Source organism: Peromyscus eremicus, chromosome 13, assembly GCF_949786415.1.
Source record: "Peromyscus eremicus chromosome 13, PerEre_H2_v1, whole genome shotgun sequence".
Lineage (NCBI taxonomy): Eukaryota > Metazoa > Chordata > Mammalia > Rodentia > Cricetidae > Peromyscus > Peromyscus eremicus.
In genome coordinates this window covers 2,823,446-2,848,868 of record NC_081429.1, presented here as the reverse complement: position 1 = coordinate 2,848,868, position 25,423 = coordinate 2,823,446, and the positions used below count along the sequence as shown (strand labels likewise).

Sequence of the window (25,423 nt, the reverse complement as noted above, 5' to 3'; positions counted from 1 at the left end):
TGAGAGAACATCTGTTCCAGGTCTGCCCTGATGGTGTAAAGTCTGAAGGTCTCCACAACACTAATCACATCTACAATGTCATGTGGACTCTTTAAAACAATTGTAGATTTATTTTATTTACTGTGTATGAGTGTTTCGCCTGAACGTATGTAAGTGTATCATATATGAACAGTGCCTGCAGAGGTCAGAAAAGGGCATGGGAGCTAGAACTCCCGAGAATTGGAGTTCTAGGTGGTTGTAGCACCAAGTGGGTGCTAGAAACTAAACCCAAGTCCTCTTAACCACTGAAGCATCACTGTGGTACCAAGAATTCTTTTTCCCAAGCTGTTAAAATCAGGTTCTTTTTTTTTTTTTTTGGTTTTTCAAGACAGGGTTTTTCCATGTAACAGTCTTGGCTGTCTTGGAACTTGCTTTTTAGACCAGTCTGGCCTTGAACTCACTGAGAGCTGCCTGTCTCTGCCTCTCAAGTGCTGGATTTAAAGGCGTGCCCACCGCCGCCCAGCTAAAGAAAAGTTTTTTTTAAGGCTGACTAAATGCACACAGGGACAAAGACCCTCCAGGAAGTAGAGGGGGACTTGGGAAGCCCGAGCCTAGTCTCTCCTCGGGGCCTGGGGTTCTATAAAGTCCTTGAAGGGTCTTCCTCCCCAACTCTAGAAAGGCAGGATGGCTGACTGGTCCACCACTGTTGTGTAAACACATCCTGAGCTGGCCTGGAACCTGTTGAGCCATCCCATCAGCAGGGGCCCACCAGTGGGAGAAAACACCCCTGAAAGACCTTTGCTTTAAGCTGCCAGGCTTTTGTCTCAGATCAGGAGGGTGAGGAAGAAGCCAGCCATGTTCATGGCTCCTTTCCCTGTGTTTCTGCTGATCAGGAATCCCTCTAACCCCAAGTCCCTCGTCACTCCCTCTCACGAGTTCACCCTAACTAATGTTAGAGGTTTTGAGGTGCTTCTTCAAGCTGTCAGAGGCAGCTCCAAGATATTTAAAAACTCAAATCTTTCTCATTGTTTCTGTGAAAGGGACTATCTGAACAAGAAGTTCACCACCATTGCTAGCAGATAGTCCACAGGATATGTACTTTAGAAACGTTTTCTCAGGTTACAGTGTAGACAGGGAACGGTATTAAAAGAGTGGCAGTGACAATCTTCACAAGAAACACAATGGGCTTCCTTATGGCACTTATGTCCACTATAGTCCTTATGCCCAATGTCCCATTAAGGCACAGTCACAGGGTAGACAGAACCAGGCACTGTCACATTGCTTTTTCTCACCAACGCACAAGGGAAATAGTCCCATCTGGAGTCTTACAGAAAAGTAACAAGGATGGAAAGTGATGAGGGAAAGCAGCATATTTCAGGGTTCAATCATGAAGGTGCTTAGCAGAAATGGGGTCCAGAATCTACCATGGCTCCAGTCTAAGCTGTTCCTACCACAGTATGACAAGATCTTAAAAAAAGATAGTTGCACAAGATGAGCTCCAATGTGTGTAGGAGGGCTGTAGAAAATTCTGTAATTCAGTTATAGACAGACATGGAAGGATTTTAAGTTTTAGAGCTATCAAATGATGGGGTCTTCTTGGTATAATTTCACTTGATATAATTTCCATAGAGGTGAGAAACCCCAATAATTGTGATATCAGAGGTATAAATTGAAATCCCAGTCCCACTACTTTAAGCTATGCAGCTTTGAATAGGTTATTTTGTCCCTAAATTTTTACCTTTATAACTCAGAACTGGATAATTTACGTTGACATGTAGTAACCCTGACACAAGTATGCTAACAAAAATTGTTAGATGGTATTAACATTATTGTCTTCATCAGCTCTTACTGTGAGCTGTTTTGTTGTTGTTTAGTGCTTGATATATAGTCTACCCTGGCCTCATACTCAGGATCCTCCTGTCTCAGCCTCCTGAGTGCTGGAATTACAGGATTGTGCCTAGTTTCTTACATACAGTTTTGAGTGAATCTAATCCTTTAACCTGGGCACAAGTGACTGCCAAGACTATAGAAGATTAATTGCAACACTGTAAAAATAAGTCACATTTCTTGGTGTATAAAATGTAACCTACAACACCATGTATTATCTCTTTTGCAACCAAGATACTAAACAGAAACAACTTACTGGAATGATGTCTTGGCTCACAGTTTCACTAGCTTCAGCTCAGAGCTGCTGCACTCCGTGTGTTTGAGCAGAGCAGCATGGCTGCAGGAGTGTGTGCCAGAGGACAACTGTTCACACTGTGGCAGACCAGAAAACAGAGAACACCCAGAACTAGAGCCTGGCCTGCCCCTACTGACCTACTTCTGCAATTAAGCCCTAACTCCTAAAGGTTCCACAGCTTCCCTAGAGAATAAGGTGCCGGCTAGGGAATGCACATTCAAAACATGAGCCTGTGGGGCACTTTTCAGATTCAAACCATAACCTTCTACCCTATGTCCCCCAAAGCTCATGGCCATCTCATAATACAAAAGTACATCAAGAGTCCAACATCAAGAGTCTCTACAGTCTTAATAGTTCCAACAGTGTTACAAAGTCTAAAGTCCCCAATCCTGCCCTTTGTTTTGAGACTTGAGGTAAAATCTTAGCTGTTATAGTCTCCCAATATACAATCACACAAAGCAAACATTTCCATTCCTAAAGGGTAGAACAGGAGAATAGCAAGGAAGATTTATGCAAGATGCAACCCAGCAGGGAAAGAGCAAACCCTGTAGCTCCCTGTCCAGCATCTGGAGCACATGGCATCACAACATAAGCACAAACGGGCCTCAGCAGCCCCAGCCCTATAGCCTGGCAGCCTGCAGCACACATGACCTAAGCCAGTTCCACTCACTGCCTGAAGTTTTCCTTAGCAAGCATACCATATTTTTGACATCTTCAGTATTCTGAGTTCCCAATTATAAGACAAACTTTACATTCACATCTTGACCTCTCAGGGGCTCCCCACAAATAAAAATGATCCCATTTCTTCTGAATGATTCCCAGCTTTCTCTAAAAAAATCTTGGGGGAGGCACACACGATTTTATTAACTCTTGCATTGTGCATGCCTGAGAAACAAACATTACATGGATGACACCAAGTTCTATTGCTAGTTTGAGAAGACATTGGGCCCTCTTGGACTTGGCTACACAGGCCTGAGTACCTTAGTGTCTTAGTCAGGCTTACTATTACTGTGATGAAACACCACAACCAAAAACATTCTTGGGGAAGAAAGGGTTTATTTGACTTACACTTCTGTATCACAGTCCATCATTGAAGGAAATCAGAACAAGAACTCAAACAGGGCAGGAACCTGGAGGCAGGAGCTGACACAGAGGCCATTTAAGGGTGCTGTTTATTGGCTTGTTCTAATTGGCTTATGCAACCTGCTTTCCTATAGAACTCAGGTCCACTAGTCCAGGTGGCACCACTCACAATGGGCTAGGCCACATCAATTACTAGTTAAGAAAATGTCCTACAGGCTTGCCTACTGCCCAATCTTATGGAGACATTTTCTCAACTGAGGTTCCCTCCTCTCTAAAGACTCTAGCTTCTGTCAAGTTGACATAAAACTAGCCAGCACACTTGGAAATTGAATCTAAAATATCATCCGCTCATATGGCTCTTTTCCAGCATGGCACACTAGCAGCACTTTCTTTTCAAATCAAAGTCTTGCAAATTAATTTTAATTTTTATAAACTATGGGGCTTTTAATGGGTCAGACTGTACTCTCAAGATACCTTTCCTATTGTCCTAGTGCAAAGCATCTAGCTTCTTTTTAATGGTTCTACTCTCATTAACAATTATAGCCATTTTGTCTACACTTGTATTCTTTTTCTGATTAAACTGCCACTTTTCAAATCCTTCTACTCTGCTTTTTGCTAGTGATTCTCACTGTAAATCTGGCTAAAAGCAGATAGCAATAACTAATCTAAAGCCTTAATGCTGTGCTGTCTTGAAAATACTTTCATCAAATTAAAATTAGTTCATTACCTTTGGACTCAACATCATTTCAATTTTCAGGACATCATGTGTAGAATACAAAGGCTTTGCTAGAATTCCAGTTCCTAGTAGAGTCCTTCCTCTCATTTGAAACCTCATGAGTCTCACCTTCACTGTCCACATTTTTATAGGCATTCTAGCCTTCCAAATTCCTACCAGAATGGCTCAGCAAGTTCTGCTTGTACCATTCTAGCACTTCTCTAGCTTGTAGCTCCAAACTCTTTCACATTGCTCCTACAACCCAGTTCCAAGAGGCTAAAAACCATATGATCAGTTTAATCACAGTACCGATCCCATTTCTCTGGTGCCAATTTTCTGTATTAGTTACTTTTGTGTCTCTATCCAAAATTCCTGATAAGAATTACTTAAAGGAGGAACAAATTACTTTGGCTCACGGTTTCCTAGGGTCCAGTCCACAGTTGTTTGGTCTTACACCACTGAGCAGAACACATCATAGTAGCTAGAGTGTGTGGTGGGGAATAGTTATTTACATCAGGCAGATCAGAAAGGAGAGAGTAGCCATAACTAGGACTCAATTCTACCCTTTAATGGTCCACCCCTAGAGACTTATTTCCATCAGCCAAGTCAAGCCCTATCTCCTAAACGTTCTATAGCCTTCCAAAATAGCGCCCATAAATGGGGAGCAAGCATTTAAAACATGAGCCTGTGAGCAATACTTCAGATTCAAACCATATTATATACCATATAGGGCTAATGGGAAAAGCAAGTGATAATGATGTGTATAAAAGTGGCTAGACCATTTAAACACTCAATAACTGCTGTCTGCCATATTTGTTGTTTATGTTTTCTCCTTCCCACCTCCTACTTCTCTTTCTTTTAACAAGGTTTCCTATATCTCAGACTGGCCTTGAACACAGCAGAGGATGATCCTGAACTCCTGATCCTCCTACCTCTACCTTCAAAGTGCTTGGATTACAGACACATGCCACCATGTCCAGTTTCATGGGATGCTAGGGGTTAAACCCAGGGCTTCAGCCAGTCTAAGCAAGTACTCTACCAGACATGTGTGATACAGCTGAGATATATATGTGTTGGGGGTCTTTTTTTTTTTTTTGTATGCCTAATTCATGACATGCAAAACAAGGAGGGACAGAACAAGATTCTCTGTAAACAGAGTTTGGATTTATACCAATGGGAGCTAAGGGAGAATGGAGGCACCAGTTTGACATGACCTGTATGTGAAGAAATTTACACTGGTTTCTGTACTGGAGAAAGAGCCATAAAAATTGACTGGAGGCAGGGGAAACAGCAGATTACTACAAGACAGCATTCTAGTTGCAGAAGCAATAAATGGTCCTGAAGGCACTTAGAAGGCAAAACTGAAAAAATTTAGAGACATGTGGGGATCTGGGATAGTAGCAGTATATAAGGTACAGCAGGGGGCAGAAAAGTATGCCTTTGTTTTCTTTTAACAGGGATTCTCAAAGTATATTTTCTAGACTAGTAGCATAAATATCACCTGGGAACCCATGTAAATCATAACCTCAATTCCTCCTCATACTGACCCAAAAGCTGTTAAATACAGATTGCTGTATTTTAACAAGCCATTCAGGTGATTCTAAGGCACACTGCAGTGGGAGAACATGCTAAGGTAAGCATGAAAAGGTGTACGCTCAGGGGTGGATAGTGAGCTTGAGGCATCAACTATTAGATATGTCGCTTAAGAAAAAGATTTGGGCTAGAAATAGATCTGTGCAAGTCACCCGTGCATAGAGAATGGATGAGTGAATAAAATGGCTCTTTCTCAGAGACTGTTTAGATTAGAAGGGATGAGAGTCCAAGCACATCAATATTTAAGCAAAGCAAAAGAAGAAAAGTTTCCAAAGGAAACTGAGGTGTGATCAGCAAGGTAGAAAAAACATAAGGCTGATGTGGGATCCCAGAAGCCAACCCTAAGAGCATTTCAATGGGAAAAGCATGGTCAGCAATGTGGCTATAGTAACAGGGCCACAGGTAACCCTGGTGAGACCAATTTTCATGAATAAAACAAAGAAAATCCAGGATGTGTGCCTGGGAAATTGAGTGTGATGTGGACTGTGGGGACAAGGGTGTGGAATGGACTCAGGAAGTCTAGTAGTTAGGGAATAGAATAATACAGGGTGGCGGCTATATAGGGATAGAGAAACTGCCACATGGTTTTGAATATTTTATTTTTTTAAGATAAGAGAGACTTGGAATGGAGCTGCTGATGGAAAGAAACAAGCAAAGAAGGTGTGGTAGAAACAAGCACACTTAGGAAAGGAGGGGTCCCTGGAAAGGAAGGAATAGGATCAGAGCCCTGGAGGAAAGATTAACCTCAGGCAGAAAGACTAAGATACCGGCTGCACTACACTACAACCCTACAAGAGGGGATGAGATCACCCATGAGCTTTGTTTCCTCTGAAATATGGGGACCAACCGCATCTGTAAAAAGTGGGAGAGAGACCCAGTATATGCAAAGCTCATCTTTCCACACTCTAGAAAAGATATGAATGAGAATGTGTCCCAAAACACAGACTGTATATGACAAGGGTAGTGCTGAATACACTTAACCCAGTAACTAGTAACTCCTCATTGAACTGATACCACACACTTGGCACTGTATTATGTGATTCACATATAGCACTAGACTTAATATTCCCTAGCACTCCAAGTGAAGTAGGCAGGAATTCTATGACAGTTTTAAGGTTTGGAAAAATAAGGCTCAACAATACCAAATAACGGGCTTGCTTTCCAATGGATACCAATTAGGAAAGGACACGGGCAGGTAAGAATGCAGTTTGAATCTGATTAATGCCAATACCTCACCCTCTTCCTATGATGCCATACTAACTCCAAAAGTGTAATGGCACTGATGGAAATAATAATGGAAAAGGAAACTATGCTATCTGAGAGATTTGCCTGAATGATAGACACTGGAAGAGTCAACTTCATTTTGGATACTTCTTGAGTTTGAGGTCACAATGAAACAAACACATGCTGATGTTCTTTGTCCAAGATGGAGACATGATCTACATCCTGTGATAGAGATTGGGAATGTCAACTAGAATATAAATTAGGTAACATTAGTCTACCTAATAGAAATATATGGGCTGAGACTGCTAAAAGAAAGCCTTAATAAATTAAGATAAATAAGTGGATGAAAAAGACGTTAACACCCAATCAGTAAGGGATTAAAAATTCCCAGACTAGCTGGGCAGTGGTGGCACACGCCTTTAAACCCAGCACTTGGGAAGCACAGCCAGGCAGATCTCTGTGAGTTCGAAGCCAGCCTGGTCTACAGTGTGAGTTCCAGGACAGGCTCCAACACTACAGAGAACTCTGTCTTGAAAAACAAACAAACCCCCCTCTCTTTCCTTTCCGCTCCTTCCTTCCCTTTCCTCTCTCTCCCCCCCTCTCTCTCTCCCTCTCCCTCTCTCCCCCCTCCCAATAAAGCTCTAAAAAGGTTAAAAAAAAAGAAAGAAAGAAAAAGAAAAAACAAACAAACAAAACCTCCCAGACTACTTTATTTCCCTGAACTATATTAATTTGAAAACTGGTAAGAGGTTAGAAAAGGGAGGAACTAACATGGTAGGCTGCAGCTACTTTCTTCTTTAGGCTGACCATGTACACACCCTCACGTTCTCAAGTTGGAGCAGAGTCCTAGTGTCTCCTTGGGGCCCCAACCTCAATCCTTCCCAGGGTCATCTTAGATGGGGCTTTGCAGTGATTCCAATTCCCAGGAGCTGGCTGCATTAACTTCAACACCCTCCTGCTTTTCTCTGAGCACTCTCTGCTCCAAATCTTTCCTTTGCCCAGGAGAAATGACTTTTAAATTTCTCTCCACTAAAGCTTTAATTGGCTTTTAGCCTCATGGCTCCCCAAAGATCCAAAATGCAGACATATACACTCACATGCTTTCACCTCGAGCTATCTTTAATTCACCCATTCTGCGTCTTTCTCAACAGATGAATGATTCCTCCAAGTTTAAGTTGGTTTTCACCTGAGTTTTTCTTAAAGGGACCAGCCAGCACATCTTACTATTCAGTACCACAATGTGTTTACTAAAACCAGACTATCATTTCTTTACCTGCCCTCTAAGGACTAGTTAGTACACTAACGGGACAAGTAATGAAAAAGGTTAGACACATCCTAGAGGGCTACACAGGGATTGGCCACTGAGCATGGGAAGCTAGACCAGATGAGTTATACCACGTTTGGAGTTCGCAAGCCCACAGATACCAAATGATCTTATCTGTTACAAGCCTTTTAAAGTATATTGAATATTCACCCTATAGAACATCTCTAACAGTCATAATGAGGACCACATTGCTGCTGGTTGAAAGAAAAGAAATTAAATGCTGCTTTCCCAAAGGCAAGCCCCTTTTTCAATTCATTTGCCTTTTTTCCCCCCAGAGCTGAGGACCGAACCCAGGGCCTTGCGCTTGCTAGGCAAGCACTCTACCACTTAGCTAAAGCCCCAACCCCTTCAATTCATTTGCTATGACCTAGAAATAGTAGGACCACAAAATGACCATTAAAACGGAACAGGAGCCAGCTAGTTTAAACAGGAATAAGTTAGTTTTTACAGATTATATCATTTCTAAGAACCATCAAGCTCCAAGGAAACAGGACAATGCACATTCAAAAACAGCTAATGTTTGAAGCTGACATTGTTTGTGTATTTGATGAACAACTGCTTTTCCTTAACAAGATAATGGGTTCTAGCACTGAATGCAAATCAAGGCAATGTAAGCAACCATTCCAGCTAGCTTACAGACATGTGATAAGTCACTGGTTTTGCTACCAATTGGCAAATCTCAAGATTTATAAAATGGATGCTGTATAGCTGCTGAGCAAGACTGGAGACTCAAGCATTAAACAGGAGAGTCACTGATTTGGTCCTTCAGTTTACTGAACAGAAAGGTGGCATCTTTTGCAAAACAATATGCAAAAGAAGACTGGTCTAGGGGCTGCAACTGAATTAAGGATGTACAAAAACACATGAAGGAAATAAAAAGCCAAAGCCAACCATAAAAAAATACTAGTAAAAAGGTAGCTAGGTAGCTAATAAAGAAGAGTTACAAAAGGGATGACCATACATTTGTTGGAAGAAATAAGTAAAGGCTTAAGCAAAAAACATCTCAAGTCCTTATATAATTCCAACCCCCTCAAGCACAGGCAACAGAACACAGCAAAGATAATGGGTTGTCACTTCCGTGACTGAGTTACAGATGACCGTACCTTCCATTTGCTAGCTAACTCCCTCACTAAGTCTGATGAAGCTTGCTACAAAACAGAAGAGCCTGTGTAAAAAGCAGCCAAAGGCAGCCTCCAGCTTACAACCAGCAAGAAGCTTAGGTTCCCAGCTCCAAATGTGCTAGGAAATGACTCTAGTCAATTTCACTGAAGCTTAAAGCAGATCTTTCTTCACAGTCCAGCCTTCAGATGACCCAACAGGTTGACTTCGGCACTGTGAGGATGTCTCCTGTTTTCCCAATCCCAGAAGTGCATTTGTTTTCTATCACTATGCAATAAATCACCACAGATTTGGAGGCTTAACACGATGCAACTGTTATTTTGGTTCTAGGAGTCAGGAGTCAGGAATTGGCTCATCTAGGTCCTTTGCTTCTGGGATCTTCACAGTAGAAAGACCCACAGACACAGGGCAAAAAACGAGCAGAGTATGTTTGGAGACCCTGGGACCTGAGCAGCAGGCTCAGGAGCACAGTCATGCAAAGCACTGAACAGGAGGCCCTGGTGGGGAAGGGCCACCAGAGACCAAGAAAGCTCATTGATGCTGCTGTGTAGTCTGAAAAGTTCTGCAGTAGAGTCATGTGACACTCCTTAGCTCAAGAGACAGCAAGCTTGAAAAACATGGTTCGGAAAATCCCACAATGGAAGGCAAGGCTTCATCCTTTTAAAGAGTTTTCCCTCTCAATACCTCACTTGATTTATGCAAGAATCCATGAAGTTGTCAAGGTGTTTATTACAAAGGATTTTTATGATTAGGGAAAATGGCAATCACGCTTCTTCAGTTCCTATCCTGCAGTGTTGACACATTTTTGTTAGAAACCATTTAACTGCTAGAGAAGTAAACAACTTGCCAGACAGCCTTGGATCCTGATCCTTCTGCACCAGGACGGGCTGAGGCAGCACTCCTACCAGAAACTAAAGAGGCAATAAGACAAGATGAGCTGCAGAGTGCAGGGTTGAATAGCTAAAGGGCCCAAGGGAAGTCAGAGCAAGATCTAGGAGGTTGACAGTTGGAACCACCAGCTGAAGTACAGGACAGACTTGACTATGCAGCTGTACTTTCTTTCAGGGGACTTGAGAGTGGGTACTTGGGGGTGGAAGATGAGTGGTGATGTATTCATACGATAGCATTTGGAATATCATCATTTTAGCATTATCTGAAAGCCATAAACAGTGTTTAACTACACAGTGCTAAATACAATCTGCCCTTACTAATGGGCCTTCCACAGCCAAAAACACACAGCCTAGTTTATCTCTACCAGAACAAGCTAGAATCCTCACTAACTTTTTGAAAATCTCCACAAGTCATAAACATCATTACATCCAGTCCATTAGTCAGGCAGATTCCCCTTGACATGTTTCTGCATGACTTACACAACATCTCCAAAAGTTCTCAAAGGTGAATGGGAATTATTTGGAGTGATCCAAAAGGGACTAGATGCCAACAAGATGAACCTGTAGGCATGTATAGTTCGGCACAGTGGCAATGAATGAATGATCTCTAACCCTTCAGAATGAAAAACTTATTATGGAAAAAAAAAAAACTTACTATGGTTTTTTTTAAATTAAAAAAAAAAAAAGCTTCAAGGAAGAGGGTTAAAGACCAAGTTACAAAAAAAGGTTTCATTGCTCATAAGCATAACACAGGCTGGCTAGAGAGAAGAAAAAGGAGGAGTTACTTAACTGGATCTTCCCTAAGGCTAGAATCTGACTTCACAGACAGGCAGCCTCTGGAGCACAGGAAGAGGCAAGAATGCTGTTCACAGTTGATTCATGGGTTTCTGAATACGTATGTTCAATAAACCCTGAAATGAACGTTTGTTTCATTTCCTTGTTACAAAATAAGGGTTGAATACAAAAGAACAACCTTCCCTGAGTAAACGGCTGGTTTTAAAGAACTAGGAGAATGAGTCTTTTTAAACGAAAATAATCTTCAACCACCTGACATCTACCAAAGGAAAGTGGGGTACTCCCTCATTTCTTCACACTATTCATCACCCCTTCTGCAAATGTTTCTCCTCGGTCTTGTACACAGCTCTCAAAACCTGTCACTGTCTCTCCTTGCCCCTAAGCTTTCTGTATCCACCAGCTTGCTGTGCTTTAACAGAGCAGTGACTCCTCCAGGCAAGTCCAAAAGCAGTCCATCTACTTGACCAGCTGATTTCCTGTAGTTTAACAGTACACAAATGTATAATGTCTTCACCCCTCCTGTGGGACCACACTTGTGTTTTTAATCACTTTCTGGGTATCACACCAGAGTCCTCTATGAGACACAACTCAACAGTCAGAAGCTGAATTCCCAGCCCTTTCACCCTTAGCCTTAATGTTCCTTTTCACTGAAGACTAGTAGCGCCCATCAGTTGCTAAGCCTGAGCTCCCCCTGCCTAGTTCACGTCTGACCTGCCACTGTTAGTCCTACTCCTGAAGGCCTCACCATCTAGTCTGCATTCAAGTTAGCAGCCACTTCTTGTTGCACGGTTGATCTGAGTGGCCAGTGTCCTTACTCCTCCCCTCTTTCTAATGATTGAATCCCTCTCCATAGCTACGTTAGGTGACTCTTCCCTACTGAGCTCTCTTGGCAGCCACGGATAACTTTACAAACCTCAGTACCGTCTCCTTTCTGGCTTCCTCTTCAGTGTTTCTAGTATGCATCCTGTACTGGTCCCACTGAAGTTACTACTCATCTACTTCCATGACCCTGCTCATATTCAGAATATTCTTCACCTTCTCCCATCCAGCAAATCCTATTTATCCTTCAAAGCCCAGGGAATACACTATCTTCTGCTGTCTCTTACCCACTTTTACCTTGTCTCTCCTCCATGAATAGTCTCCCCCTTCATGTGAAAATCATTTCCTTTTCTCTATATGACACTCCTGTGGTTACCAGCAGCCTCTGCTTTTTTATAACTGTTTTTGCCTCTGACTCTACAAGACACTGTAGCTTCAGAACTTGCAAGCCATGGAGAAAGCATCAAATGGATCACTGGTCTGTTAATGTGTTGGTCCTCTTTGAGTCAGAAGTCCACTTAAGGCCTAAGCAGGCAGAGAGACCATTATCTAACTGAATCTACCCCTTCAGTAGAAGGGGGGGGGGCTGCTACTGTCTCTGTTCACAACAGTTGAGTGCCTGTCAAGGACACACATCTAGATTTTCCTTTATATTCACCCTGGTTCCCCAACAACAAACACAAAGCTTGTTGTGTGCAAATACCATATGGGCTACAAACAAGTATAATGTCCACTTAGAAATGAACACTCTAGAACCAGAGAAGAAAAGCAACAGCCAAGTTTACATGGCAGGCAAGTAGCAGAGTGGGACCGGTGCCTCCTTCACACCACCCTGTACAACAGTTAGAAGACTCATTCACTGGAATGCCCATCAGAGGCACAACAGCTGTAGGACAACCAGAAGCCTGTCAGCACCTTTGACTCTACTTGGTTACTCTTAGTTGAGAGCACAGAAAATCCAACTCAAACTGGCTTACCTAACAAACATGATTCATTTGTTCACGTAACTGGAAGTCCATATGTAGGTAAGACTTTAGGGTCAATTGATCCAAGGCTCATTAACGGCTGTGAGGGCCCAGATACTTGGTTCTTCACTCTTCCATCCACAATACTTAGTAAATCATAGAACAGCTGCCAACAGTAATTAGGGATAAATGTTTCCTTGTTCATATCCAAAAGAAAACAACTTATGCCCCAGAATTCCAAGTAAGGTTCACACTTACTAGACTGCTTGGGCCACTGATTTTTGGAAAGAGGTAAAAGTATAAAGCTACAATGTCACTATTCACATGTAGCTATTTAAAACAAAATTAAACACATTTGAATTTTCAGTTTCTCAGCCACACCAGTCCTGTTTCAAGTGGTCAACAGCCTCAGTGGTAATTTAGGCTGGAAATTCCCATCATAGCATAAAGCAACTAAATGTGCCAAGAAACTTACATAGAACAACAAAGACCTCACTCTGCAGCTAGGGTCAACTTCCCTCAAATTGACAGGGACCTGCCAAGGGTGTGGATGTCCAGACAGAAATGTGAGAGAAAGAAAGGAGAAACATGAACTAGTTAGGCAATGAGCACTAGCGTTCTTTCAGAAAGAAGTTCAACCAATGCGCCCTGACTTGATCTTTTCAAAATATAGCCTAGTAGACAAGTCTTCCATGCTAGGGGAATAAATAATTTTCTTTTATAAACTTGTTAACTTCTTCTGGGACCCTGAGAACAGGAGTCATTTCTCTAAGCCTCAATAATCTTGTCTGTGAAATAAAAGAACGCGCCAGATTAGCTGTATGTAGCCTTTCAACACAGGTTTCAGTTAGTAAACTTTTAAAATTAACTTTTGTCTAGAATCTCACATTTGACCATTTTTATAACAACTCCATCTATAATTAATTTCCTTTTTTTTTTTAATCAACGCATGTCACTGTTCACTAGAGCTTCTGATGGGTGAGACAGTCAGACATTTTGGAGGGCCCAGTCAGTTGTATCAAATGTGATACAAGTTTGCCTTGCAGTTTAACCAAATGCAAATTTGCATTTTCACTCAGTGTTAGGAAATAACTGTTAGTCAGGTGAACTGCCTGACTAAGAGCCACTAGGGATAAAACACTGCATGCTAGGAAGAGTATATGCTGTTGTGTCCAGGACCATGTTTCTGTAAATTTTTGTTAATAATATTACTACATTTTATTTATTTACTTTATGTGTGCGTGCACACACACTACACACACACACACCAGGCCACAGTCTGTATGTATGTAGAGGTCAGAAGATAGCTTGCAGAAGTTGATTCTCTCATTCTATCAGGTGGGTCCCAGAGATCTGTCACTTTGGTAGCAAGTGCCTTCACCAAAGAGCTATCTCCCTGGTCCTTCTATGATTTCTGAGGCAATATAATGTATGTGTCAACAGATATGACTGTTTGGTCCATCTGCTGTCACTCCCATGGACTGGCATGACACTAAATAGACAGAGAGGAAAAAGAGTTGGGGATCAGGACTGAAGTTTAGCGAGCATGGGAAGGAGAGAAGGAAAAAGGATGTTACCACTCAGAGAAGTTGCTCTTCCTGTCTCACTGCCAATGGGCTGAAGGAAAGTATATTAATCTAGGTAGCCAACAATGATGTTAAAAGTACACAGCAAGCAATAGGCCAAGGAGCATCAGAAGAGCCCAAAGGAGGGGATTCCAGTGAACCTGCAAGTTTCAGTTCCTTTAGTGGAAACCAGAAGCCTGCTGGTACTTCTGCCTCTGCTTGGTTACACTTGGTTGAAAAAGTAACAGACAGCCAGGGACTGTCTGTCGCTGAGGGCTGTGATGCCTGCCTGCAGACAACCATGTGAACAATGTTTGTGACCAACTGTTTCCTTCTAAGTTTCTATTACAATAATCACTCACTAAAAGTGCTAACAAAACTGCTGACAAGCATGCCTTCTCCCAGGTACTGTGAGGGGGTTGGCGATAAACTAATTCTATCCAATCAATTACTTGTAATGTCAGAAAAGTGTGCGGCCACTCAAGCCCTCAGGTTTTCTCCGTCAAACAGAAATAAAGAAGTAGGTCAGAACGACTGCCAGATTTAAAAAAAAGGGGGCGGGGGTTGGGAAAGACCCTGAAAAGTAGCCGGCAAGCTCTAATGATATTTCAATAAATAACAGACCTGAGCATAGCAGAACATTGCTACCATCATATCACTCCATAAATTCTGTGTGAATAACAAGTGGCACAAGGTATAATGTTTTTAGAGACTGAGCAGTCCTCATGGAAGAACCCCAAGTCACTCAATGTTTATGGCTCATCACAGTCCAGCTGATTACATCCCTACTATTACAGAAAAATATTTACTCAAAGATCTCTAACTCCCTCATTTCAGGAACAAGTGGGAGATTCTGACCTTGTTCACCTCTGCTGTGGATATCGCTCTATATAAATAAAACACTGATTGGCCAGTGGCCAGGCAGGAAGTATAGGCGGGACAAGCAGAGAGGAGAATTCAGGGAAGTAGAAGGCTGAGAGGGAGAGACCTGCCAGCCGCCATGATGACAAGCCGCATGTAAAGATGCCGGTAAGCCACGAGCCACGTGGCAAGGTATAGATTTATAGAAATGGATTAATTTAAGATATAAGAACAGTTAGCAAGAAGTCTGGCACGGCCATACAGTTTGTAAGCAATATAAGTCTCTGTGTTTACTTGGTTGGGTCTGAGCGGCTGTGGGACTGGCGGGTGACAGAGATTTGTCCTGACTGTGGGCCAGGCAGGAAAACTGTAGCTACACACCTCCCTCCCAGTCCACTGCTCTGTCCTAGGCTACCGCCAACTGAACGCCTGCTTCTGTGGTAATTTAGAAATAGAATAAGCAAGATCCTTGAGCATAATTTCCAGAAGAAGGAGGGCATAGAGTAAGAGTAGGGGTCAAATTTTATAGATTATAACCGGAGAAATGCTACTTATTACACAGTACCAATTTTGGTTATTAATATAAGCAAGTACTTATTAGGACAGATTAGAAGGTCTAGGAATGTAGCTCAGTAGTAGATCATTTGCCTAGAACAGGAAAGTTTTTACATAATGATTGACAAAACTGTATCACAGAATGTGGCTTCTGCTGCAAGCCACAGGAAAATGTAATGGAATTCAGCTACTATCACAAAAGCTACTACTTGGAAAAGTCAAGGACTTATCCAAAGATCAAGCCATGGCTTAAGAAGTCTTGGTGATATTTTAGCTTTTGTATATATATTAGCCGATTCCTACAATGATTTTCTTGTAATGCTATGTGTGGTTCTAAGAACTCCTAACAGTGTATTTATCTAAAATACCTATCAAACATCCAAGGCCAAAGATCTCCTGAACTAAGGTAACACCCTTAAGGAAACAACACCTGTCTCCTAGGTCAGGCATATAGCTTTATTTCTTGTGCAATTTAAGGTGAGACCCTCCTTTCTTATACAGCCTTACTAACATTATAGACTCCTAACTTCTTACCTAACCACTTCTAGGAATGTAGATTGAGCACATAAATTCCCTTTCTGATATACTAACTGATATCAGCTCTCAGTTGACCTCCTCCTTTACCACTCCCTTTTTGGGTTGTAAAAAAAAAGCCTGACGGTCACTGCCTAAGGAAAATTCTTACCTGCCTTTATGACCCTGTAGGAGTTCAAGCCTGGTGACCTGGCTGGAGGAGGAGGACTGCTATTGCTTGGGTTTATAACTAAATACCTCAGAGACTTGGGGAGGATTTTTGAGGATTTTGACTGGAAAACTAGATGGAGAACTAGAGGACAAAATGGAAGATGAGGAAGAGCCAGATGGGGAAGTACTAGATGGGGAAGAACAAGATGAGAAGAACCTACATGACACAGAACTAAGATGAGAGAATTAAGATAGAACGTAGAGGGGACAACCGATAAAGGTAGAGAAAAATCAGGCAAGAAAGGAGCTAGGCACGAAAACAGAAATGAAGCTGTGCAGATAGGACTTTATCCTAGAGGAATAAAGTAGATGGACAAAGAGCTTGGTGTACTTAGATTCTTTTCCCGAAAATAATTCTCACCATTTGTAGTTTCTCTTCTGGGCCCCTGGGAAGAATATTATTAAGGCTGGTTCTTTAATAATATTCAAGAGGCTTCATTATGTGTAAGTTTTGAAGTAGATAAAAAAAATCACTGAAAAAATATTTTTCTAAGAATTTACCTAATATATTGTTATTTAAACCATTGAAAAATCTCTAATCAACAATTTTATTGCTATTTTACATGATATATTGATATTTAATGGGAAATAAAATTATGATGCAGTGAATACAAATAATTACTAGAAATAAATTCCTAACCAGCTGCGTCTAGTGGTACAGCTCTCTAATTTCAACTCCTTGGGAGGCTGAGGCAGAGTATTACAAGTTCAAGTCCTATAAGGGCAACAGCATGAGTTCAAGGCCATCCTGGACAACTAGTGAGACTCTGCTTCAAAATACAAAGAAGGCTGGAGCTGGAGCTAAACATCCAATACTTTGCCCCCATGCAAGTGAGGCTCTAGGTGCAAATGTCAGCATGGGGGAGAGGGAGGAGGAAGGGGAGGAAGAGGAAGATGGGGAATAAGTAATTAAAGTACAGAATTGAAGAGATGAAAAATACATAATGGAGATTTAAAAAATAATTTTAAAAACTGAAGAGTATTAGGAATATCAAGATGATAATACATCTGAATGGATAAATTCTCATTACATTATACCAAAATTGACACAGGAAGAAATTCATAATTTGAAAACATCAATTAATATGTTTGAAAACAACATAATCTCATTTTCTGAAAAACAAAAGGTGCAAATAACTTATCAATGCATTTTACCCAATCTTAAACCAAACCAAAACAAAACAAAAAGAACAATTAATCCACAGTTTATACAAGCTATTCTGGAAAAAACAAAAACCAGTAAAAAAAAAAATGTATTAGGCCACTCTATGAAGCTATTATAATCTTGTCTCTAAATACTGCATAGTGGCAAGAAAACCTTACATCTATTTGAACATGAAACAAAAAATTATACACTATACGGTGCCTAAATGAACCTTATAGTATATGCAAAAAACAGTAATACACTGAGATTACATAAGATTTATTCTAGGAATTCAAGGATGTTCAATATCCAAACTAGAAGAGATATCCAAATGATAATCTCAATCAATAAATAATATATACCATAAAACCCATCAAAAGATAAATCTTTAATTTACCGTATGGAGAAAGACCTAATACCTAAAAACAAGGGAAAACTTAAGAACAAATAAGCATATGGTTAATGTCATAACACCAAAATTGAAGTTTTTTTCAGTCATTGATACCATAGAAAAATATGAAAGACAAATAACTAAATGACAAAATTTTTAAAAAGGTATCTACAATGCCTAAACCGAAAAGTTTACTACAGAGAACAGATATGGATTTATACAAATCATCAAAAGTAGAGTGATTCAACATATTAATAGGTAAAGAATCTGACATTTACAGACTTTAGTTTGGACTACAGAAACTGGAACGCTGGGGATGGTCAAATGGTTTAGAGATACAGGGCTTGCCTCATGTATATGAGGTCCTGGGTTCAATCTTCAGTACTACCTAAAAGAACGGGACAAAAGCAGAGATCTGGACAACCCTACTTATTGACAGAGATAAGAGAGAAAAGGGCAAAGGACATCGCCAGTGGGAGGGAGTCTGTGAGATCATTTTGACTTGGATCAAGGCCTTGCTTAAATTAATGAAGAAGTGAGCTCACTTTGTCTTCAATGCAAGCATCTCTTCTGGAAACTCTACAGGGAAGGCTGTGGCTAGTCTGGGATTAGAGTGGGGGACTTAGGATATTATAGGTCCTGGCCATCATCTCTCTACCAGATATTACTGCAGTATCCATCCAATCTAAAAAAATGGGGAAGCAAAAATTCCTACTGCATCCTTTTTAAAGAAAAGTCTGGACAAGGTTTTACCTTTTTTAAAACAGATTTTTAAAGACTGGTACAAAAATTTAGATAATAGAAAATTGCTAGGTGTTTAATATTTATTCTAATTTTTGAAGCAAATTGACTGTCTTTTAGTCATACTAATTATGATTATGTACAGTGGAGATCTGGAAAAAGAAGAAATTCAGATTTGAGAAAGAAAAATGGTTGACAGACAATTTGGAGAAGAGGATCTTGGGGTTTCAATAACTCTAAGAATCCCATCAGAATAATCACACAGGTCTGCTCTCCTGAGCCAGACAGAAGGAAGGAGAGACAGAGACAGGTGACAGAGGCACTGAAAGGTCTGAAGGGTAGGGGTCTTCTTCCCAGTGGTGACTTGGGCAAGCCTATGAGGAGTGGTTATAGATCAATTCAAATCTCAGGAAAGATTAAGGATTCTTCACAAAGTCTCCTCTTGGGAAAAACAGTAGCAGTTGGCTGGGAGATCTGAAGCAAAGGTGTCATTAACATCACATTCCAAATCTATGCTCACCTATCAGGTACTGGTCGAGGCTAGTCTCCAGACAAGGAAACTGGAAAAGGTCTCTGAAGACTCTGCTGAGATAGAGGCAGGAAATGTACTTCAATGATCACCTGATTCTGAGGCCAAAGCTGTTCTTACCATTCCCAGTGATGAAAGACACACAGCTATATATCACTTGGCAAAGACTTTTATCCTTTGGAACTTGCTAACCAGGCAATCTTTGCCAAAACATTTTTCAAAGCCACTGATGCATTTAAAACCAGTGAAATTTAATTAAGCTGTCCCCAGCTTCTACACAATAGCAGATCTTTTTTCCTAGTGCTGAGGATTAAATCCAGGACTTATGCTCCTAGGCAAGTGCCTCTCTCACTTAGCTACACTCCCAGCCATTACGGTGGACTGTCATGTTGACAAGAATCCGTGTCAGCTGAACAGTAAAAGCTCAGTTTCGGCTGAGCAGTAAAAGCTCAGTTCCAAGAGGCTATGGAACTGGATCTCCAAACAGGGCCAGTTCTATGGCTCTTCCCTCCTTTCCTCTCTCTCTCTCCATCTATCTCTCATATATATATATATATATATATATATATATATATATATATATATATATATATATGTGTGTGTGTGTGTGTGTGTGTGTGTATGTATATATATACAGATATATATTCTAATTTATATTCTATATATTCTATATATATAAATTAGAAATATATTCTATATATATATATTCTAATTTATTCATACATGTATATGAATATGTCACCTTCCTAGGAAAAACTGGTGGGTCTGAGATATGGAGAGGCCATTTCTCTTAATTCAATGAAGAGGCTTTGCTACAAACAATTGGATTGGGGCTATGTTCTCACTTGCCAGAGAAGATGATGCTGAAGTTTCCCAAACAAAGAAAAGAAACCCAAGCATACACATGCAATATGTAGCATTTGTATTAGGTAAAGAAACAAGATATTTAAAAATAACACTTTGAAACACAAGCATGAACTAGGATTAATAATACACTTGCAAGTATAATACAAAGCAAAGAACCTTTCTAGAAGACTTAGAGAAAGTTTATGGTGTTCTTCAGATTATGGTTTATTTCAATAACAACTTTCAAAACCTTAAATGATACAAAAAAGTACTAATATCTTAACTGTAACCAGATTTCATATTATCCTAAGCAAGAAAATCTGGTTGAAATACCCTTTAAAATGCTGTGATTTTCTAAAAGAGCAAATTGCAATTTTCCTAAATATCAAAAGGGCAAAAAATGAGAACCAGCCATGTGGCTTCACAAACTCTGTTTAGAGGCAGCTGGAGCGAGGGATCTGCACCAGACACTGAGGGAAGGATTAAAGCTGCTCCCTCAGTCACGGCTACCAAGGAAGCAACAGAAACAGCAGTGGGCCAGGAACATGTGGAAAGAAGAAGGAAAATACAAACGCATGCACCGTGGACTTGTGAAGCACTCCATGAACTTTTCCTGTGAGAGACAAGAATTACGGCAGGTGATAGATACATCAAGCACGGGTCTGGCTCCAGGGCTTCCCAAAGGACAAAGTGAACTTCTCAAAGGACAAAGAACAAGATAACTGATAACCAGGTCATCGATTCTGCAGTTGCTTCCATTCATCATTCGTTGTGACTGTGTCAGTGTCCAAGGGAAAGGTGGACACTGAGATCTTCTGAGCCACTGGAACTGGGTTTCTTCTAAGTAGCTTTGATCAAACACTCAAATGGTTCTGAAGTATCCCTTTCTTGAGTCTGTCCTATAAGGATCTTTCTTCTTAGTGATCTTGTTAATCAAAAAAAAAAAAAAAAAAAAAAAAAAAAAAAAAAAAAAAAAAAAAACCTGGATATTTAGGGTCCTGGTTATATCCCTCTCTTCTCATTAAAAAGACATAGCTTCTAGTATGGACATTGTTGTATACAACATGCATACAACTCTATCTTAAAGATGATATTCAACTATTTTTAAAGAAGGAAAGGAGAAATTAGAAGAAAGAAAATAATCAGAAGAAAGAAAATTCAGGAATTGCATCCAAATTTAGATCCAACTGCCTGATCCCTGAAGAATGAAACTACCTGGTTCCCTAAGCATGCTACAAAACAACCTGAGTCCCCATAGGTCAGTGTTCCTGGGAACAGGAAGGCAGACAAGAGTGACAACAAAAACACTACTCATTCAAAGTGAATCTCACAGCTGGGAAGTTACTCTGAATAAGCAATCCTTGCCACCAAAACGATTCATGCTTTCAGAGCATACTCTCTGGCTAAGGTCATAAGCAACAGAGAAAAACAGCAATGTTTCTACAGTTCTTCCTGAAATCAGCCCAGCCTTCAAGAGCTGAGCTGTGCTTGCCGGATCTGACCATAGGTAGTCTGCTCAGCATCCTCCTCTGGTAATCTTTTGGCATTCCTCCTGGTGTTTCATGTCCTGATAACAATGTTTATTGTCTAATCAACCTAGCCAGGTCCATGTTGCTCACTCTTCTCCATTTCCAAGTACATACAAAACTCAATCTGGCTAGCAATATACCTTCTCTTTTTAGAACCTCTTAGAAACCTAGATACTACAATACTCAACTTGCAAATACCTTATGCCCCTAAGTTTCCTGGAGTGTGGCCAGGTAGAGCCTTTGGGTACAGATCTTGATTCATGTGTTTGCAACTTGACATTTTCTATAGTTATGGAACTCATGACTTATATGTCATTCAGAAAAAAATAAGACTTTTTTTTGTTTTGCTTTGTTTTGTTTTTTTTTTTTTTTTTTTTTTTTTTTTTTTTTTGGTTTTTCGAGACAGGGTTTCTCTGTGTAGCTTTGCGCCTTTCCTGGAACTCACTTGGTAGCCCAGGCTGGCCTTGAACTCACAGAGATCCACCTGGCTCTGCCTCCCGAGTGCTGGGATTAAAGGCGTGCGCCACCACCGCCCGGCTGTTTTTGTTGTTTTTTTAAGGCTTGGAATCAAAATACCTTCTGGAAATAATCTATTTTCAAAATTCAAAGTGATCTATGCCTACCACAAATGACAAATACATTTTTAAATTATAGACTGAACTAAAGCAAAACTGAGGGTAAAATAAAATGGGTTTTAGTTTTTGTTTGTGTTTTTAATTAGGATTTTAAGACTTGCTTAATTCTGGCTGGAGTGTATAGCTCAGTGGTAGAGCACTTAGCTAGCATGTGTAAGCTTTAGGTAAGAGGAAGGTAGGCATGGAGAGAGGAATAGAAGGAAGGAAGGAAAAAGGAAGGGAGGATAATTCTGTTCATATCAACCACAGGCTAGAATGGAACACACTGCAGCTAAGTACCAATAGTATCTCAAAACCTATCACAAACACGGCAATAGCAACCACTTCACACAAACCACTGGGTGGCACTTCCTCTCTCTTAAAACCAGCCTACCACAGACTTTGGGAAAATACCATCATTCTGGGAGTTTCTTACTTTGTTGCAGAGAGGTTTCAACTTTAAAAAAAAAAAAAAATCTGCTATAACAAAATGTCAAACAGCTGCCCAAGACTCACTCACCTTTGTCAGGAGTATGAAGTGACAATTTCTTAACACCATCAACCAGCACACTGGTGTTGCCATGTCTATCTTCTGAATCGCTGTCATCAAACTGAGCCTCTATAACGACATCAGGACTATTACAGGCTTTGGGGGACTGCTGCAGGAGGTGGTGTCCACAGCACTCCTCAGAGACATCAGCTTCATAAGTAGCTTCTGTTTCTCTGTCATTGCTCTCTGCTTTAACTACCTGAAGAAAGGAGAAATGCAAATTCTTCTAAATCACTGCAGGCAGCTGGCAACGTTAGATATTCGTAACACGTGATTGGGAAAAAATAGACCTTTATTCTCCCAAGGCATAGACTATCCTAGGTAGATAAACAAGCCAGCAATGCTAGGCTGGTACTCAAGTCTTTAAGATGCTACCTTCTCAGGATTCTGATCTACATTTTCATCCCCTCTCCCCAAAGCCTAGAATACTAGAAAGTTCCATGTTGCTTCATGAAATTGTACCACATAGAAGCAATCAGCATGTAAGGAAAGGATAAAAGAATTCACCCAGGTATGCCACAGTGTTTCCCATGGACCTCACTAAGAATGACTTCCAGATAAGACAGTGGACTCCAAGTTGCTTCCATGTGACCAAAGAGAAAAATAGTCAGAATAAGGAAAGATAGACTCTGTTCCAAAGAGAGGAGAGAAGGAGCTTCAGAAATTCAAAAACATAATGGTAGGACTGGGGGAGGGAGGGAGGGGGAGACAGAAGCATCATCCAAAAGCAAATGTTCTCTTCTCTAGAGGGCTACAGGGAGTTGAGCCCAGAGAGTAGGCTGCTCAATAGAAGATCCCAAATCAAACCCAGAGAGGTACTTATACCAGCAGATGCATAAACCACAACACAAAAACATAAGAAACATGAAAAAGCAAGGTAACATGGCTTCTCTAAAAGATTCTAATTCCTTGAGCACTGAAATCAAAGATACTAAAGTGGGTAAAACACTAGATGACAATTTCAAAAGTTTGCTAGTGAAAACAATCAGTGACCTCAAAGATGATACAGATAAACTCAATCTAGGACCTAGAATGGGAGTCAGCAACCTCAGGAAAAAAATTAGCAATATGCATGAGATCATCAGCAATATGGATGAGAAAGTCAGCAAGGAAAATTGAGAGATTTTTAAAACAGATGGCGACAACAACAAAAACAAACAGAAATACTGGAAATTAACAACTCAATGAATCAAATAAAAATGCACTTGATATCATCACCCACAGACTCAACCTAGCAGGAAAGAAAATACTGGAGATGAAGAGCAAGTTGATGGCATTCTACATTCAAACATCAACAAAGATAAACCAAATATGGCCACAACACCCAAGAACTCTGGGATACAATCCAAAGTCCAAACCTAAGAACTTCCAGGAAAGTAGGAGGAACTGAGATAAAGGCAAGTGCTATCGCAATAACAGAAGATGCTGTGGAAAAGACAAAATTAGATGTACGAGTTTATAAAATGTTCTCATGAAGGTATAAAGCCTTGGGGCTGGAGAGACAACTTGGCAATTTAGAGCACATGCTGCTCTCACAGAGGTCTAGAATTTGGTTCCCAGCATTCACATGAGGCTGTAACATGAAGAGTCACATGACAATATTCTTTCCCATCTATATGTATGGTAAAAATAAATAAATACATAAATACACACATAAATAAATAAATAAATAAATAAATAAATAAATAAGCTGTGTTTGGTTGAGTTGCTGAAGAAAACCTGCAACCTTATATGTAAATTGGCCTAGCCACATCAGCAAAAAGTAGTAGTAGACTATGTGGGTTCCAGATATTACTATAACACTACACCCTTCTTAAGACTCTATTTCTGGGTGAAAAAAGCTTTATACAAGTTAAACATATAATAAAAACTAAAGTGACAATATATATGTGTATATAAGTAGAAAAAAACAAACTGAATCACTACTTATAGTTTGTGCCTATCACTCTTTTAAACAAACAACAGAAAGTCTCCCCTTGGTGAGCACTGTCACAAAGCCTTTATCTTAACTGGGGTGACAGACTAATACCAAGAATTCATTCTTGAGTATCTTACACAGCCATACACGTTAGGAGCCACAAGTACAGCAGGGAACACAACAGTTTACAGGAATAAGTGCAATCAGAACTGTGGAAGCAATGAAGAGCTGGTAAAGATGTTAAGAGTCTCAGAGAATACGTTGGGGTTACTAGCAACACTGCATTATTTTGAAGATGCTTCAACAGAAGCAACATGTGGAGAGAGGCCTGAATAAAGTGCTGAGCAAGCCCACCTTGTGTTTATATTTAATCATGTGAAGAGTCTACTGAATTTAACTGGGAGATTTCAAAATATCCATCTACCTACTTTCCGCAAACTAGATTAATAGTCTAATTAAATCACATGAAGACCATGCTTAATGAAAGATTCGTCTTACACAGGGCAGAAAAGTTAATAAAACCTTCCTACAATACTATCCCACATGATTAATACTATAATGTTCACTTAGAAAACCAAAGTGAAATTATAAAAAAATACACAGTCATAATAACATCTCCCTAAAGTTTTGGGGGAAATGGCTTTATGAAATTATAGCAAGAGAAAAACTTGCATACAATGGTTAGTTTCTCTGAGCAAAACTAAGCCTTTTAACAATTAAATAAAAATAAAAATAAAAACTAAGAGCT

General features: G+C 40.3%; 1 protein-coding gene across 5 annotated transcripts in view; it reads right to left on the bottom strand.

Moving 5' to 3' along the window:
* Dis3l2 (DIS3 like 3'-5' exoribonuclease 2) overlaps positions 1 to 25,423 on the bottom strand; it is a 322,978-nt gene that overhangs the window by 192,204 nt on the left and 105,351 nt on the right. For all 5 annotated transcript variants that reach the window (XM_059278396.1, XM_059278391.1, XM_059278395.1 and 2 more), the window contains one exon: positions 22,728 to 22,956. In XM_059278396.1, the coding sequence (XP_059134379.1) occupies positions 22,728 to 22,956 (229 nt within the window). The remainder of the gene's footprint in view (positions 1 to 22,727; positions 22,957 to 25,423) is intronic.